At 48.6% G+C, this 14,202-nt stretch overlaps 5 protein-coding genes across 5 annotated transcripts; 2 read left to right on the top strand and 3 right to left on the bottom strand.

Annotated features, from left to right (window-relative positions):
* Positions 1-12: 12 nt before the first annotated feature.
* On the bottom strand, positions 13-1,190 carry BKA55DRAFT_560195 (putative ubiquitin-conjugating enzyme E2 8). The gene is made up of 4 exons (XM_046192077.1): positions 1,098-1,190; positions 796-997; positions 565-746; positions 13-516 (listed from the first exon to the last, which is right to left on the bottom strand). The coding sequence occupies exons 2-4, from the start codon at positions 891-893 to the stop codon at positions 380-382; spliced, it is 417 nt and encodes a 138-aa protein (XP_046052915.1). The 5' UTR covers positions 894-997; positions 1,098-1,190; the 3' UTR covers positions 13-379.
* A 1,462-nt stretch (positions 1,191-2,652) lies between these two features.
* On the top strand, positions 2,653-4,792 carry BKA55DRAFT_637427 (ketopantoate hydroxymethyltransferase-domain-containing protein; the record flags this gene model as incomplete). The annotated part of the gene is made up of 4 exons (XM_046197057.1): positions 2,653-3,395; positions 3,443-4,039; positions 4,195-4,243; positions 4,389-4,792. Exons 1-4 carry the CDS (start codon positions 2,970-2,972, stop codon positions 4,790-4,792), a joined length of 1,476 nt encoding a protein of 491 aa, XP_046052914.1. The 5' UTR covers positions 2,653-2,969.
* A 412-nt stretch (positions 4,793-5,204) lies between these two features.
* On the bottom strand, positions 5,205-8,087 carry BKA55DRAFT_560185 (L-Aspartase-like protein). Its single transcript, XM_046192076.1, has one exon. It carries the CDS (start codon positions 7,588-7,590, stop codon positions 5,419-5,421), a length of 2,172 nt encoding a protein of 723 aa, XP_046052913.1. The 5' UTR covers positions 7,591-8,087; the 3' UTR covers positions 5,205-5,418.
* Positions 8,088-8,895: 808 nt separating this feature from the next.
* On the bottom strand, positions 8,896-10,883 carry BKA55DRAFT_686610 (Dfp1/Him1, central region-domain-containing protein; the record flags this gene model as incomplete). The annotated part of the gene is made up of 3 exons (XM_046198957.1): positions 8,896-9,027; positions 9,078-10,406; positions 10,455-10,883. The coding sequence occupies 3 exons, from the start codon at positions 10,881-10,883 to the stop codon at positions 8,896-8,898; spliced, it is 1,890 nt and encodes a 629-aa protein (XP_046052912.1).
* A 1,251-nt stretch (positions 10,884-12,134) lies between these two features.
* Positions 12,135-13,646, top strand: BKA55DRAFT_504801 (peptidase M24, structural domain-containing protein; the record flags this gene model as incomplete). Its single annotated transcript, XM_046187125.1, has 1 exon — positions 12,135-13,646. One exon carries the CDS (start codon positions 12,135-12,137, stop codon positions 13,644-13,646), a length of 1,512 nt encoding a protein of 503 aa, XP_046052911.1.
* Positions 13,647-14,202: the final 556 nt, after the last annotated feature.

The following is a 14,202-nucleotide window of genomic DNA, read 5'->3' as shown; positions in this document are numbered from 1 at the left end:
ATAGATATGATACCCGGGCTCAGCCCAATTTATTGGTTTAATATTCAAAGTCCTGTCCTTCTGCTGTGCATCTTTGGCAGAGAACGAAAGGCTGACCATCATGTCCAAACTGCTTCCAAGGTCCTGACTCCCGGGCCTTTCGCCAGCAATCATGACATCCAGTTGTCGTTATTCCGTTCGGCGCCTTCCGATATGCACAAGCGAAGCTTTGTGTGTGCAACATGCCAAACTAATACTAAGAAACAAATTCGATCCGAGTCCAAGCCTGCGCGAGGTGACTGCAACTCCGTCCAATGATAGCCCTAAATCCGTGCCTCGGTCCCATGACGCCATATGTGAATCGAAACGCTCGCCCAAGTTAATGCGCTTGTGGAAGGGCTTATACATCGTCCATCTGTCCCGCAGGCTCGTCATCGTCGTCCCCAAAACTGGCAACTGAGGAGAGTTCGTCGTCGTCTTCGCTTTCGGCTCCGGCTTCGTCTGCTGCATCCTTGGAAGCATATTTCTGGACATATTCTACTTTCGTAAGTATAAGGTCTAATTCAGGAACCCATGCTCACACACCTTTGACCTTGGCATCATAGCTCTTTGGTTCTCTAATCAATAAAGCCGCCGCCTCACCGTTGAGAGGGTCGGTAGGGTTGGGGTATCGCAGGAGTTGAGGAAGGAAAACCTCGAAAATGTTGATCATATCGAACATGGGCGACCAAGTCTGGTTAATAACATCGAGACAGACCGAACCGGACCTGAACCATTAGCCATAGTTCAAATCAGAGGGAAGTATAGGTTTCGTACAGCTCGTCGATATTGGGGTGGAAGATGCGGTTGACAAAGCCAATGCTAGGGGACTTGTAAGGGTAGGTGTCGGGAAGCTCGACATGAACCTTCCACATTCCGCCCTCAAATGGAGCTTCGTAATGTCAGTGATTATTCGGACAATGCGCTTCGGTCAACATACTCTCAGCTGGTCCTTTGAAGCGAACAAAGAACTCTTGCCTAAGAGAATCGGTCAGGAAATAGGTCGGAGTCGGTGAAAGTGGAAGCTTACACTATTTCATGTTAGCAAAGTTAACGTTGGTATTCGGGTTAAGTCTTACTGTTGTCATTAACAAGTGTAACTTCGTAGTCACTCATAAGCCTATTGGTGTCAGTATCATAGAAACGGTAGCTTAAATTGAGTTCCGTACATCCTGCAACGATGTTAGCAATACAACAAGCCATAGAGTAGAGACGACAACGCACTTCATGACCTTGTTGACGATTAGTGTTAGTCACGGTCCTATCACAGTTTCGGAAGACTGTACAAACTCACATCAGTCTCGATTCTGCGGCGTGGGCTACTCATGATGGCGGTCGACGTTGTTTCCGAATGTGGGGTTATGAAGGTATCCAAAGAGCTCCGGGGCCGGCGCGATAGGCGATACTCGAGAGGAAGTCGTTAAGAAGAGGCAGAAGAACTGAAGCTTGTGTGTGGAATATTTTGCAGTTGAAAAGATAGAAAGATGTTGGTTGGGAATAGCTAAAGTATTGCTAGAGGCAGGTGAAGATGAAGTTGAGTCAAGCAAGCGCAAGTCACGAGGATATGATGTGTACGAGCGTGATAAGCCGCTGCAAACGCAACACGGCAGGTGCCGCCTGCTCCTTCAGGGTGTTAGTGTTATCGATAAGGCATTAATCTGCCGCAATGGGAGATCGACATAGCACGTCACGAGCATAACACAGCATGAAACATTGATCTAGACTGAAACGATGCAACTCAGTTGAGTCATCTTTCTCTTTAAATCAAGTTTTAGAGGCCTCAGTTTCCAATAAAGGTGACACATTCTGAGTTAAGCCTTGAGCTTGTTTCTTAGGTGCAATTATCAGATGTCGAGCCTCTGCTTAACAATCAGTTTCTTTGATGATTTACACCTATGTTTGAATGCATTGAATGTCATTGATCAGAGTTACCTAGTCCTTGTTCAAGTTGAGGATATTCGATAGGAAGCAAACAGTGATGGTAGGTTACCATCAGCATATGGATACCTACATCTCGATGCATATTCGCGTAGCAACACAGACCAAATAAAGTTGTAGGGCCGGCCGGAACCATTATCGCGGGGGCAGCCTACCATAGGAATATATGTAAAAACGGCTTTATATATAGTCGTTGCGACTGTAAAAACATTAATAAGACAAGATATACAGATACTTGCCGGGTTACTTATGGATATTATGTCCCTCGGTTCTCGCATGCGTATTCGGATCTACGTTCATCACAACTTCATGAGACCCCCTCCATTTCCAAATCCTCGGTACAAGTACCCAGCCAGCCTCAACCAGAACCGTTACACTTCCCCCACTACACCTCCATCTCGGCACAGCCAGTAACAACCTCGGCTTCCGAGTACATTCAACGACTTTTTGTAACTTTTCCGTGACCTCAGTACTTCAAGTTAAGAAGTGTATTCCAGCGTGTTTTGTAGTATAATCCAGTAGCCCAGAATATTATACATCTAAATGAAATGGCGGCTCAACATTAAACGCACCTTCGGTCGTTCGGCCATTCGCATGCCCTGAAAGGATTAGTCTAAATTAAATTTCACTTCCAGAACCCCAAAAACTTACTGCGTGGGGCGCAGACCAGGGGTGCTGAGAAAAAACACCAAGATACTCAAATATACAACGTAGGGTTCATCATGGTTCAGACATGAATAAAAGCTTTGCTTTCCCCGACTTTCTGACTAGATCGCAACTTTAACTGTCATAAACGAAACAACATTAGTCAAGATACTCTTTTCATAATTTTCCCCCTTTCAAAAAGGATCACTATAGACTTCTTGAGCCACTCTCTCTGTCGGTCTGCGATCTGCCTGCAAGTACCTCAAGTTTCTGTCACTCACAACACTTGACAAAGCACGCGACGCCTTATCTTCACCTCAGCCCACTCTGCTAGCACTTCCCCTTACTCCTATTGCCGCCTCTTCCTCATGTCATCTCTTATCAATCCTACCATGAGGTCATGTGCCTCTCTCCTATCCCGGGTGTCCGTCCCATCCACTCGGCCGGCACCCCGGACCCTCGGCCGAGCCGTTCGGCCCCTCATTGTCGGAGGTGCGGCGCAGACCCGGTACAGCTCTCACTCTCCCATGGGTACACCTCCGGCTGTCCAACGCAAGAAGGTCACTGTCGGTACACTTCGCTCCATGCACCGCAAGGGTGATCCCATCACCGTCATGACAGCTCATGACTTCCCCAGTGGTCATGTTGCTGATCATGCTGGTATGGACATCATCCTTGTGGGAGACAGTCTCGCCATGGTAGCACTTGGTATGGAGGATACTAGTGAGATTATTTTGGAAGAGATGCTTTTACATTGTCGATCTGTTGCGAGAGCGACAAAGTCGGCTTTCACTGTAAGACCCCTGTCTTTTATATGCAAGTAATAAACTAATCCCAGTAGGTTGGAGATCTACCCATGGGCACTTATGAGATTGGTCCTGACCAGGCTCTAGCTACTGCCATCCGCTTCATCAAAGAAGGCCGTGTCCAAGGCGTCAAGCTTGAAGGTGGTAAGGAGATGGCCCCCACCATCAAGAAGATTACCACTGCTGGCATTCCCGTCCTTGGCCATATTGGCTTGACTCCTCAGCGACAAAACGCACTTGGTGGCTTCCGCGTCCAGGGCAAGACAAGTAGTGGTGCAATGAGCATTCTCGAAGATGCCCTTGCTCTTCAGGAAGCTGGTTGTTTTGCCATGGTTGTTGAGGCAGTTCCTGCTGAGGTGGCCGCGCTCATCACTGAGAAGCTCTCCATTCCCACCATCGGTATTGGCGCTGGCAACGGTACCTCGGGCCAGGTCCTGGTACAAGTCGATATGATTGGAAACTTCCCTCCCGGTCGATTTCTGCCCAAATTTGTCAAGAAGTATGGTGATGTCTGGGGAGAGAGCTTGAGAGCTATCGAGGCGTATCGGGATGAAGTCAAGTCGCGCCAATACCCTGCTCCTGAGCACACATACCCCATTTCGGCGGAGGAACTTGAGAACTTTACTAAGGCGGTGAATGATTCCTAGACGCGAGGCGATGATACCCTAGAAGTAGTTTCATGAGGTTTTGGAGAGGCAAGCTTGTCGAATTCGTGTGTAGCGCAGTCATAGAGGTCGCATAGCTCGGAGTTTGGGTTGAGTAGATGTATAGCCTTTTGCATATCCAGATAGAAGAATTCAGCCTTGTTATCATCATCCAAAAGCAGGAGTCAAAGAGTAGGCTACCACTAATTGGCCGTGAGCGTTTTTAAAGCACTGAGAATGTTAGTCGCCGTGGCTCTGCAACCTGGTAATCCAGAATAAGCCTTGTGCTGGGCCCCATTACTCACCTGATGAAGGTTGCCTACAATCTCATCCAAAGACGGCGCAAATGCACTGTTGACGTACAAGAAGACACTGTCTGTCTCCTTACACCTCAATTTCTTCCTCAGATATCTCACGACCTCTTCAAAGCGCCTTGTTGCGCTAATCTTGCACACGTCTTGCGCCAACAACGGAGCAGACCCCACGGGTTTAAACCGCACTACGACCTTGTCCGCCTTGAAGGCTCCAGCAGTTGCAAGTGCGGCGCTCGCATCTCGTGGTAGATCAGCCAACACCACTGAGGCGGACATGGTAAGTGGTAAGTTGGGGGATGCGGCACCGCTTCCTGCTCCTTCATTATCAGCCAGAGGCATGGGTGAGGCGTTCGAGGGTGAGGGTGATGGTGAGGGCACCCATTCTGCTGGCGGGTTGTCCGACATTTTGAAGATCTTGTGCTTTTGAGAGTCGAAAATTCTCAGGTTTGTGAGTGAATGTTCAAATGTGCTGGTGGTGAAAGAGGCTACACAGCTGTCTCTGTAAGTAACTCAGTTGTGAAACTGTCGCCTACCTGAGGTAAGGTAAGGTTGCTTATGACAGCACAGTGTTAGACTTTATGCACTGTGTATGATACTGGCGTATCAAGCCTCATCATGACTCCTCAATCAAATACTGCGGTGCCTCATCACCCCAACAGTCTCTTTATTTTTATCTTTTCTTTATTTCTTTACAAGCAAGATTTAAATTATGTTTGTTTTCGGTTTTATTCGATATACCACACCACAACTGAAGGGCACCCGGTCAGGGGAAGCAACAAAACCTACGACCTCTATTCCAAGTGTCAAAATTAATTAGGTAAATTTATTTTACATACTGGGCCTTTAGATCAGTCAATTGTAGTACCTTATATCAAGGTCTGAAGTTTTCTTGCTCCCTGAGGCCAGGTTGATGATCATGAGCTGAGATGTCATTGTCTAAACTAAGAGACATTCGAAGCCTCTATTTTACTTCTTTACAGTCAGCCATTCCTGAGCAAAGTCTTTCTTATGCTAAATGGCCCTCTCAAATTCAGTTTACTTGAACTCGGTCCCCTATTCGGTTTGCCTCAGATCCTGGCAGAGCTTCTCGTACTCCTCGGCTGTCCGGGGTGCCAAACGTTCAGTCTCGATGCTCCCCATGATAACGTCCATCATATTGCCTCTGACGCTCTCATACACCATGCTCACCCAGCTACCAATAGTCTTCTTACCCTCAGTTGGAAGGCCTTTGTGTACGTTGTAGAGGGGATCATCATCAAGACCACATTGTGTCGGTACTCCCAACTTGGATCGAACCCAAGTATACAACGGAGCGGTCCCAGCACCTAGCTTGGTAGCCACGTCGACAGAGCGTATTGCCATGTTAGGATAGAAGATTGAAGATGCTGTATCAACGACTGCTTTGTGAAACTGGCCACGGAATACAGCAAGACTGGACATCGGACAATCGATCTTCTCGGCAGTCAGAAATTGCGTGATTGGTGCCATGACGGCATCGACGGTGGGCATAATGCGATCCTTCCAACAACCGATATTGTGGTCAAACCACTCCCGCTCGACGACTGCGAAAACAGTCTCACCAATCCTCTTGATATCGGCATCATCGAGGCCAAAGACATGGAAGGGCCCGTTTTCCGTTTTGTCTAGAAGCACTTTTTCGTGAAGTGTTTTCAGGAAAAGTCGATGGCTTGCTCGAAGCTCAACTGCTTGGCATGAAACGTAGATGTGACAAGCACACATATGCGCAACAATATCTGCAGCCTCCATGGTTCGTCGAGCTGAAAGCAGTGCAAGCGAGTTAATGCCCTGATTGTGCATCTCAGCTGACATGACGTGAGACGAGACGGGGTGAGCGAGAGCAGCTAACTCAGACATGTATGCAGACATGTTTACGTCAATGCCTTTCATGGTGAAATTCTCCTTGTCACTGATGTTGAGGTTGGCTTCGAGACCATTGTTGGTTGAGGGGTTGATCATCTCGCTGACCTGAGAAAAGAGCATGCGTCCAATCATCTGGAGAGCAAGTCGTGTCTTGTCCATGGCAGAAGTTACAACAACTGCCTGGAAGTTGCCTCCTGAGTACACATCACCAACCACTTTTCCATCTTTCTCCGACGCGTCAACCAAGGGGTTATCCGATGTCGAATTGAGCTCCACGGAAATTTGTCTCTGGGCAAGCAGAAGGTCCTCCAGATAAGGACCAATCCATTGGGGACTTGTGCGGGTGGAATATCGATCTTGCCAAAGACCATCGCCAGTTCTCTTACGGTCCTCCAAGCCGACAACAAATTCCGAGCCTTGTAGAAAGCTTCTTATGTTGGAAGCCGCCTCGATCTGACCAGGGTGTGGTCGTACAGCATGGATAAAAGGGGTTGTCCACTCAACGTTGCCACCCATGGCCTCGGATGCAAATCCTGTCAATACCTGAGCAAGCACAGCCAGCTGTTGCGCATCATGGAGTACCAGACTGGCAACGGATACAGATGGTGCAGTTCCATTGATAAGGCCGAGAGCTTCTTTCGGTCCAAGACCACTTGGTGAGAGACCACTATCCCGAAGGGCTTCATCTGAAGGCATCACCTTGGCCGACAACCCTTTACCAACTTGAACGAACACATCAGGGTTTCCAGTGACCGCCCCAGCGATGTAAGATAAGGGCATGAGATCGCCAGACGCAGAAATAGTGCCTCGAATAGGAACCATAGGAGTAATATCATGATGAAGCAGCTTGATCAACCTCTCCAACACTTCCAGTCGAACAGCGCTTTGCCCACGCATATTCTGGTTCGCCCGAGTAAGTATAGCCCCTCGAACCCACTCAGGAGGCATGACGTGAGATGGTTCTCTTTCAGAGTTGCTTCTAGGGTTCTTGTCGGTAGAAGTGATAATGGCGCTCTGTGTATGTTGAAGAGAGCCAATTTGGTTCTCCAACCATTCGTCAGTTCGGACATCTGCACTTCCTCCAAAGCCGGTATTGACGCCATATACTACGTATTTGTGTGACAAGTACTCAGCTAGTGCGTCAACACTTAGAGCAATGCGGCGGGCGAGATCCTCGTCTTTGCTGATCTCGGGCTTGACACCATGACGAGCAACTGCAACTAAAGAAGCAATATCGAGACTGTTGCCATCAAGAATGGTCGTTTCCTTGCCGTTCTTCAGGTCTCGTAGTCGTTTCCAGATATCCAATGTGGACTCGGCATGAGCCGAGGTTTTGAGGTTCATGGTGACATATGCCGGAGTTGGTGCAAAGCTTGAGGAGTGCTGGCAGAGAGTAAGAGTGAAAATTCAAGCGTCGCACAAAGCTTTCTTGTAAGATATTTCACCTGCCAGTCAAGGTTTCTCTTTAACCTGGGGATGTAATCGGTGAGAGTGATTCACCTCAAGTAAGCGGCGACGGCACCTATGTAAGTCAGAAGACCAGATAAGTCGAATAGACTTGTACGCCCTCACCACCAATTTTTCTTTCTAATGTCTTTTCTCACTTGAGATTCACCAATTGCGGCCTAACCTTCAAAGATTTGAAGTGAATGAACCAAGTATCACAAAGTTGAGACTTGTCCAAGCTTGGCAGGTCCAATTTGAACATGTGATAGTCCTCGTGGGCTTACACTAGAAAAGTTTGCGTTTCTAACGATGAGAATCGTAAGAGAAAAGGAAACTTAATGTGGTCTCAGCCGAAAATCGGTGAGAGACAAAAGAAACACATACGTAAAGTTTCACAGTGTGCATTTGCCAATCAGCTACTGCAGGCTGAAAACGCCACATAGTTAAGGGGTTCACATGGGATGGAACTCACGCAAGACACTTGTCTAACAGAAATAGCCAATGATTCACACACATTTACGCTTAAGCAGCCCACCTTCACTGTGCATCATGCTATCAAGACCATACTTTGTTCAAGTATTCATGTTACATAACATGTAGGTACATATACATGTCCTAAACGCATATCTACATCAGACCTTTCTGGTCATCGTCGTAAAGCAGTCGCTGTTGCTTTTTGCGATATAATTCTTCCGCTCCAATACCTTGATTCACCTTTGTACAACCCTTCATCAAACCCATCTCGGCCATTTGCCCTAACCATGACTCTCAAAATGGACCGCGACGAAACGCCCCAGAAATCAGTTAACATGTATGCAGTCCAATCAGAACAAATGAAATGGCCGACTAGACCGTAAGATAATGTGCCAAAAACCATGCCGCTCTGCGCCGTCGCATGCAGTTCATGCTTATAAGGTAAAAGGAGAAAGCGATAGTAACGAAGACGCGGATATTTTAAACCGAAAGACCGTCCGGTGATGCCGCCATTAAGCGCAAGGCTAACCAAACTCATGAGGTATCTTTGATGTTTGTACACTGCGTGCTGTGGGAATCTGAACCGAAATGCGCAAAATGGACTTCATAAAGAGTTTGTTTTCGTGGAATGCCAGTAACATAGACCATGAGCTGCGGACCATGACAAGGCTTGAGATGATGGTGATGCGATGTTGAAAAGATTTATGTCGTATTATTTATGAATGGCCGTTACCAGACTTCCTCTTCATCAGAACCAGATGCGTACTTAGGCATCCTCTTGATTTGTGACAGGAGAGAATCAAGCTCGGTCCAGTTTTCGTCGTTTTCAGCAAACTTCCGATGTTTGCGAGATAGAATGTGCTACAAAAGTTAGTTTCAAAAGGCATCCTCTCGAAAAAGTTGTTACATACCTCGTCAAAATCGCGGAACTTGTCCTGGCAGTTCTCGCAATAGCCAGGCTTGAGGTCCCGCTTGCTCTTAAGAGGTTGCGATTGTGTCCTCCGCTCAGTCTTTTGAGCTTCCTCTTCTTGCACCTCAGCAGGTCGCGAAGTGTGTCGGCCCATCGTTGTTGATCTGCTAGATGCAACGTCCATTGAAACCTCAGCAAGACGACGCGAGCTCACATCAAACGAAGTAGGGGCAGCCTTTTGCAACACCTTGCGCTGCAGGCCATGAACCTCTTTACTGGTTCCAGCCTTGGCTCCATTGACACCAGATGTCGAAGAGACCATCTGCGATCGAATGGCTGAGGTAATGTTGGAAGGCTGCACTCCAGATGCCACAGGCTCGCCAGCAAAAAGACGGCCAGCGGCAGCACGGCTTGTGAAGGCGTTTTGAGGTCGGACATCCACTGGTTTCGACATGGCCGCCTTCGCGGGGTTGAAGATATCAGTAGGTGTCGCAGCACGGGCTCTGCTCTGGCCGTCCTCCATCTCAGCAATGGTTCGCTTTCCTGTGACCGGCTTGGGCATTGGGACCTGAGGAGGCCTGAGAACATGAGCAGCTTCCTCACGCTTGGCAAGGCGTGCCTTTTCCTGCTCTCGTTGTCTTCGATGATCCTTTTCAGGCACATCGTGGTCCTCCACAAACGGGCATCGACCGTTTCCAACACTTCGAAACTGAGGCCATTCACCATCCGCCTTATTAGCAACCTTGGGGTACTCTCGAACCATGATGGGCTTGTTCTTCTCGTCCATATCCCATACATAAATGTGAGGTCCCTTGAAATAGCATAACTCACGATGAACAGCAGAAGGATCACGATCAGATGGTCCGTTCAGACGCTCATTGTGCAACAACTGGAGCAGGTTAGGCTCCCTCGAAGCACCGTAATGACCGCGAGTGGCTGTTGATCTTGAACCGTACGTGCTGTGGCTTGTCTCTGCCTCAAGCAAGACTGACAGCATGTTTTGGAACTTGTCCAGTGTCCAAATCTTCTTGCCCATCTCACGAGCCTTGTACAGTACGTCATTGTTCTTTGATCCTCGGGTTCGCTTCAAAGGATCATCAAGCTGCTGCGACCTTGAAGGCGCATTGCGGAACTCGGACAGTAGCTTTCTTCGAGCTTCGGTATTACGGTTCAATAACGACGGATTAATGGTTTGAGGCTGTTCTTCCGACTCGTTGTGTTCGCCATGGTGGCCTCGGTCCTGGCCTTGATGCGCCTCTTGTCTTTCGGGTGGAATTGTTCGAGTAGTGACGACATGGGTAACGTCGATGGAGAAGAAGGGTTCTTGTCTCTGAAGCAAGGTCAGTGGGGTCCATCAAAGCTTTCGAGATTAACATACAGCACCAAGATAGTTGACCCTCTTTGTTAGTCTAGCACGAACATCATCGGGTATACTCTCAAAATAGAAGACCATTTTAGGAAACTTGGCACGGTGATGCTTCTTCCATGCTTCCTTCTCAGTATCGGCATCACGGGAGACATTGGTCGGAGCAGCCCTAGAGGTTCTTTCCTTGGTAGAAGGACGCGTGGCGCCGCGTTGAACCAGAACCTGAGTCCTGGTGGACCGGGTAGGTGATCGAACCGGACGCTGCACGCCATTATCGAGTACCTGCTTCTTTAGAGGCGGCGGCTGGCCATAGGTTTCTTCACGCTGAACGGTAGCATATGAACGCTTCTGCTTAGCATATCCAGCCAGAGCGGAAGCACCTCTCAGAGGCGAATTGGCAACATTGGGGTTGTTCGTTAACGGGCCCCGTCTCGAAGACATGGCCGATATGGGACCAGGCGTTGGTGACAAAGATATCGTTGCCATATAAAGCCCGTGAACTGCTCTGGGGAGGAGAGACCAGAGCAGAGGGCGTTTAAGCAGAACGACAAAAGTCGAGAACGAACGTCAAGGATGACGTGACGAGATTTGAGCTGTTATTGGCGGTGGTCGATCGTGGTGGTGGTAGACGGACGGGTAGTGGTAGTAGCGAGGACGGTAGTGGAGGGGCTGGGAGGATGAAACTTGTGACAGCACGCGACGCGGAGCCTGACACGTCAAAGCGACTAGACAGAGACAATGGGAGGCAACAAAGAGAGAGAGAGATAATAGATGCTATTGACACATCGAAGCTGACGGAGATGGCAAAGATGTAAAAGAAAAAGAAGTCAACAACAAACGCAGTCAAATGATGAGCGAGCAACAAATCGGCCGTTATGTTGTTTTGGTAGGTACTGAACCTTTTCCTGAGCCTGGTGCTTTGAATGGAGGGAAACGAGCCAAGTGAGGGACAGACTCCATCGAATTTGATGACTGAGCAAAGCAAAGCAAAGCAGAAACCCGTGGCCGTGTTGTTAGAGTCGCGCTTGGCACAACAGCACTATACCGCTCCTGGGGCAGTTCAGCGACTAGCAGGGCCTTCTAGGAGGGGCCGCCGGGGGCCCTGTACCTCCAGTGAAGGCCTTCTGTGGCCTGCCAGACGTCCACTGCGAGAAAAACACCTCTTCGCACGGGCCAGTCGCCTAAAAGCCACCCAGCAACCAGAGGCACTACAGCCAGAAACGGGAAATTGGGAGAGACGAGACCAGACAACAAAATTTCAGCCTCGTACCGGAGACGGGGAATTCACGCGAGACATGAGAGGAAACAATAACAGAGAGTCAAGACATGAACGTTTAATTGAGTTTGTTTTTAATTAATTAAGTTTATAACGCAGAAGAGGAATGAAAAGGTAATTGCATAATTAGCTTACATAGTCTATGCGTAGAAAAGACATCATTCTAACTGACCCTGGTGCGTCTCCCGCATTGAAACATCCACCTATCCAATCTCGTCTTGAGCCTCACACTTTTCCGCTGTCTCGCAACTAGCCTCGGTCCATCCTTGTCATAATTTTGGCCTGGCGTCATCACCGAGATCTTCGAGGCTTCTGACGCAAATTGGTCGTGTACGAGGGGTGCAATTGATGCTACAAGTTCCACTAACAAAGCTCAATCGTTTAAACTCAATCTCAGATCATCTTTGATCCTCAAGATGAAGCTCCCTCGAGCTCCATTACGGAGCTTTGAGCATCGTCTACCCCTCCGAGCTCGGTCGGTGAGGAGCATATCGACAATATCTACTCCTACAAGGACGACAGCCTGCCGAGCTCTACCGTCAAATACACCGGCCAGCCGCCGGGCGTATGCCGTTGTCTCCGCCGCCGACCTCCGATTCGGACAGCCAGTCCACGAAACACATCCTCATATCCTACAACCAAACGAAATCACACAAGGGATCACAGCGCAAGAATATGCCGATCGCCGAGCTCTCCTCGCACAGTCTATGACAGAGGGCAGTATTGCCGTTCTGCATGCTGCATCTCTCCAGTACAAGTCTGGCGCTGTCTTTCACCAATATCGACAGGAGTCCAACTTTCTATACCTTACAGGATGGATGGAAGAAAATGCTATTGCGGTTATTGAAAAGACTGGTCCTGAATATGGCGACTACATATTCCGTATGTTTGTCAAGCCCAAAAACGCCCGTGAGGAGCAATGGAATGGTTATCGCAATGGGGTTGATGCTGCAAGAGATATCTTCAACGCTGATGAAGCATATACGATAAATGAGGCAGAGCAATTGCTCCCCAAGATCCTCAAATCGGCCAAACTCATATATGCAGACTCGCCACCTTCAAAAGGTAGTGTTGCTTCGACGGCCACCTGGCTCTGGGGACTCATCTCAGGAAGAGAATCGCGCCCCTCTCGAACACCGCTCTACTCCGTCATGAACAAGCTTCGCGTGGTCAAGAGTGAAGCAGAGGTCGCTAATATGCGTATTGCTGGTCAAATTTCAGGCCGTGTCATCACAGATGCGATGCGCCGACCATGGAAACGTGAGAAAGACTTGCATTGGTTCCTCGACTACCAATTCGCCGTCAATGGCTGCGAAGGCCCGGCATATATCCCCGTGGTAGCTGGCGGTGAGCGTGCAAACTGCATTCACTACACGGTAAATAACAGCACATTCAACGAGGATGAGTTTATCCTCATTGACGCAGGCGGCGAGTATGGCACCTACATTACTGACATATCCCGCACTTGGCCAGCTTCAGGCCGCTTCACCCCTGCTCAGCGCGACCTATACCAGGCCGTCCTCAACGTGCAACGATCCAGTGTGTCACTATGCAGGGAAAGCTCCAAGCTCTCACTAGAGGACATTCACAACGTTACCGCGCGGGGTCTTGTTGACCAACTACGCGGCATCGGATTCAACGTTAACATGGCCAACATTGACCAGCTGTTTCCCCACCACGTTGGTCACTATATCGGCCTTGACGTGCATGACTGCCCTGGCTACAGCCGTCGCGAGACTCTTCGCAAGGGTCACTGCGTTACCATAGAGCCGGGTGTTTACGTCCCCCATGATGACCGATGGCCGGCCGCTTTCCGGGGTATGGGTGTCCGAATCGAGGACAGCGTATGTGTAGACGACGACTCACCCTACATTCTGTCCACTGAGGCAGTCAAAGAGATTGACGATATCGAAGCGCTGCGATCATGACATGTACTACATTAACTGTAACATACTCATATAGACCTGGACCTAGACGTCTGAAATAGAATGTATAGTAAATAGGATCAATACGACTGTGACGGTCGTTGTGTTACTCTTCACGACCCACTCGAAATTTAGTTGCTATGCCTACAATTGATGTTATTGCAGCTCAGTCTTGAAAACAAAAGAAAACCGCGCGTGGTTCATGACTAGGATCATGAATGGGTCAAGCCACAACCGCTGCGGGTGAAATTAAATGCATGTAAGAAATCATACGTACATAACCCGACGCTGATCTTTGTTTATTAGATCTGGGTTTTGTTTAGCTATCTCCGTGTAGAGATCTGATCTTTGTTGTGACAATAATCAACATCTAGGGTAATATCTCATGGTAACAGAATGGGCTCCGCAAGCTGCTATGGAGACAGACCCCAGCCTCGCTTAGTTATTATGGTAATAATCCTAAATTGGATCCGGTATGATATGACAAACAAGTCACAGCGCGTTCAATTGTGCATCGAGACTGGCCAATGAAGGATGCATAATTAGGATGAGCAGTGTA

This window comes from Fusarium redolens (assembly GCF_020744475.1).
Source record: "Fusarium redolens strain MPI-CAGE-AT-0023 chromosome Unknown BKA55scaffold_4, whole genome shotgun sequence".
NCBI lineage: Eukaryota > Fungi > Ascomycota > Sordariomycetes > Hypocreales > Nectriaceae > Fusarium > Fusarium redolens.
Note: the sequence above shows the minus strand (reverse complement) of the source record. Positions and strands in the feature narration are given on the sequence as shown.